Here is a 3841-nt window from a genome sequence, read left to right as displayed (position 1 = left end):
TCCAGTACCTGTTGCATCTGCGTCTACTGACTCCAGCTCTTAGTGGCCTACCTTGAGTTTTATGATCTTTGTTTATGAGTTCATTACTTGATCTCACTTTATGAGCCTTGTACGACTTGAATGGAAGGCTTTCTTATGGAGAAGATTTGCTTCTGCATCTGCCAGTAGCCAGAGGGCACCAATCACCCGAGACCAGTTTAGGCCTGAAGAAAAATGGCCGGAGGGCAGCACTTTTCTGTGGATGCTGAACGAGGGACCAGTGGTGAGGGGTGGAGCTTTGCCTACGGCTCGGTGTCCACGGTGCAGTGCTCCCTCCAACCTCTGTGCAGTGCTCCCTCCAACCTCGGTGCAGTGCTCCCTCCAACCTCGGGGCCTGCTCCCTTACTTGAGTGACCCTCCCCTTACTCTTTTGAGTCCAGAAATATCTCAAAAAGTATATCCCCAACAGGCCATCATTATTCTTATTCGGAGGACCTTTCAGAGCACGGAGTGAGGCTCAGTACAAGAGGCAGAAGTCAGCGTTCACATTTACCTGCAGTCTCAGCCTTGCGATGGGGTTTCATTCAATAAGTCAAATACCTTTCTTTTTTTCGTTTTTATTATGATGGCCTTTTATTACCAGTATCATAAATCTAGCCATGGTTTGAACAGTAAATCATAACATTGAATATTTTCCAGTGAACCAACTTACAATGAAAATATTATGGTTAAATTATGTCCCATGCCCCCCTCATTATGTATTGTCATTCCGAACCTCTCTGCCTGTGGTCATAATCCCATTGGGAATGTGAATGAGACAACATTAGTGTCGCCTGTGTCTGGAGTTCCTCTTTTGAGCTATCAAAGAGATGAAACTAGGAAGGGAGAGAAGCGGAGATGGGGGAAGACAGGTGCGCCACAGCCTAGTCATCTGAAGCTCGTTTGAAAGCCGCAGCTACGAGTCAAGGCCCCTTCTTTCCTGCAGAGTCACAGGGAGAAAGCCTTCCCTGGTGCCAGCACCCTGAATTTAGACTTGTAGCCACCTAAACTGTGGGAAAGGAAATTTCTGTTTGATGAAGCCACCCATTCAGGGTAATTCCAGTTAGGCCAGCGTGAAGATATTTGAGATGGGTGAAATGGGCAAATGACACGCTGCAGCGACTGCGACCAACGAGACATTAGAGAAACGAGTGACTGGATGGCGGTGAGTGGGCCTGGGTAAGCTGATCGAGTTGTAAGCTGCAGACGCCGACTGAGCTTTGACTGTGTGCCCCTCTGCTGAGCGCGTCGCCTGTGCTAGAGCAGTCAGCTCTCACAGCAGCCCCCATCCGGTTCCAGATGAGGCCCCGGTGGCACTGAGAACAAGGTTCCTGCTTGGCCCTGTTCCCACACAGCTAGCTAGTGCTGGAGCTAGGACAAACATCCTGGTGTCTTGCTGTCGCTATCCCCTAGGGGACTCTGTTGGTGGACTTGTGCGCATCACTGTGATCTAGTGCCGCTGTACCAGAAATCCCCTATGTGGGTGGCTCTAGCAAGCACATTGACTTTTCAGCATTTAAGAAGCTAGAAGGCCGAGCGCCTGCACGTGGCGAAGGCCCTCCAGAGCCCTGTGTCTCTGCCCCTGCTTCCTGGCCCTGGCGATCTCCAGGTGTCTTGGCAGCTGCCTTCCCCCATTTCTGCTACTTTTGCTTGCGTGTTTCATCTTTGTATGGCAGGCAGCACACCCTACACTAATCCTTCTCCATGAACATAACAGACAGCCCATTTCCAAGTGGGAGTACTACGACAGGCAGACAGGATTTACAACCTCTCTTCCTTGGGGACACAGTGCGATTCATAGCGGATGAGTATTTGGATGATGTCTGGGGATCATTGTCAAACAACAACTCACTGCCGTGGAGTCGATGCCGACTTACAGTGGCCCTCTAGGACAGGGTAGAGCTGCCCCTGAGTGTCCGAGACTAACTGTTCACAGGAGTCGGTGGCCCAGTCTTTCTCCCATGGAGCAGCTGGGGACCCGCAGCCCAACACGGTACCGCTGTGCCACCAGAGTCACTGTGAACATGTGCTTAATCCAGAGTGGCACCACCCTTGCATCTACGCATATGAACATCAGTGTATGTGACTGCCTGCAGGTGGCCGCACTGACCACTTTGTTTGAAATTGTACACTCACCTGCCTGACCTGTCTCAATCACTTAACCAAGGAACTACATACTGTACTACTTTTGTTCATGTCTGCTTTCCCAGGAGAGTGTGAGTTCGTGCCGAGTGGCACGGTGCTGGCAGGGTGGGTGTGCAGCGAGAGCCCAGATTGAGTAGGCCTTGTGAAGGTGACGGCGGTGGGGGTGGAGATGGTGACAAGTGACCAGATTCAGGACACATTTGGAAAGGAGAGTTGGCAGGGCTTGTTGGTAGTTTGGATGTGCAACCTCAGAAAGTGAGGGTGCATGACTCCTTCCCGGGTGAGGTGGGCAACGGAGGAAAGGGGGCACACTGAGGAGAAGGAAGGGTCCAGTGTGTGATGCCAACAAACGCCCCGATGGGAGAGACAGAGTTGGATGTGAGTCTGGCGTTCAGGAAGGTTCTAGCGATGAAAGTGTCCGTGTTGTTGGCTTATTTAAACCAACATTTAAAGAAGACCATGTTCAAAGGAGGGTACATTAGAGGTGGGGAAGGCTGCTGCTTTGTCTCGGAAAGGGATGAGGTCCGGACCAGGGAAGTAGCTAGGGGCAGGTCTTGGAAAAGCTTGGAGGCAAAATTGGCTGGCTAGGGAGCCACTCCTTTGTGACACTGGTCTGAAGGCGTGGTGGATTTACCCGCTGCCTGTGGTCCCCAGGCATAGCGTAGGATGGGGACCCTGTTAGATCCATGGCTAGATGGTGGGTGAATGCCTCCATCACCTCTTCCTTCCCAGCTCCCATTAAGGAACCAAAAAAGGTGGTGCCCAAAGCAGCCCTCTCTACTGCCAAGAAGCTGGTGGCAGCCACCAGTGGGCCTGGAAAAGCCAAGTAAGTGGCAGGATGGGAGTGGGAAAGGGGAAGGGCACAAAGGAAAAGCCCCCTGCCTACCCCAGCTCTGGCCCCTGGGCCTGATGAGGGTGTGTTCCAGGCCATCTAGGACATCCAGTGGGGACAATCAGAAGCGACCCTCCCGTGACTCAGGTAAGGCCTTCCTCCCTCCCTCCTGTGGGGCTGGGGTGCGGTGTCTCTGCCTAACTGGGCCAGAGTGGCTTATACCCCTCAGCCTCTGCTCTCCCAGGCTCCAGTGGCAGATTCCTCGGGGGGACACCTGGCCACCCTGGCAGAAAGCGATTCAAGGCCCAGGTTCCCCGGCAGCGCTCTGTACCCAGTCAGGTGAGAGCCCAAGACGTGTGGGAATGGCGTGGTGGGCAGCCTGTCTCAGGTGTGGTATGCCGTGGATCATAGGTGAAGGGGAGCCAGACCTGCAGGGTCTCCAGACCAAAGCTGAGACCCCCACCCCCCATCACCACAGGAGAAAGAGCACACCAGGCTGGCAAAGGCCCCTCCTGGGAGTAAAATTCCTGCTCTGGACAAGACCCCCAAGCCAGAGAAGACCCTGCATCCAGATAAGGCTGCTGCTCCCGAGAAGACTCGGACACCTAAGAAAGTCCCCACCTTTGAGAAGACCCCAACCCCAGACAAGGGCCCCACTCCAGAAAAGGCCCCAACTCCAGATAGGGCTGCCAGCCCAGAAAAGACCCCAGTCCTCAACAAGACCCCCACCTCAAAGAAGACCCCAGCCCCAGACAAGGTCCCCATTCCAGAAAAGGCTCTGACCCCAGACAAAGCCTCTACCCCAGAGGCAGCCCCAACTCCGGACGTGGGCCTTGCTCCAGAAAA

General features: G+C 53.7%; 1 protein-coding gene across 1 annotated transcript in view; it reads left to right on the top strand.

The window, feature by feature from the left end:
* SH3D21 (SH3 domain containing 21) overlaps positions 1-3841 on the top strand; it is a 21205-nt gene that overhangs the window by 16071 nt on the left and 1293 nt on the right. The window contains exons 11-14 of the mRNA XM_045299178.1: positions 2896-2989; positions 3090-3142; positions 3240-3334; positions 3474-3821. Coding sequence (XP_045155113.1) covers positions 2896-2989; positions 3090-3142; positions 3240-3334; positions 3474-3821 — 590 coding nt within the window. The remainder of the gene's footprint in view (positions 1-2895; positions 2990-3089; positions 3143-3239; positions 3335-3473; positions 3822-3841) is intronic.

Source organism: Echinops telfairi, unplaced genomic scaffold (genome assembly GCF_000313985.2).
Source record: "Echinops telfairi isolate 266 unplaced genomic scaffold, ASM31398v2 ScPeMD7_7457;HRSCAF=8495, whole genome shotgun sequence".
Classification (NCBI taxonomy): domain Eukaryota; kingdom Metazoa; phylum Chordata; class Mammalia; order Afrosoricida; family Tenrecidae; genus Echinops; species Echinops telfairi.
The sequence above is the reverse complement of the archived record's forward strand: the minus strand, read 5'-3'. Positions and strand labels throughout refer to the sequence as shown.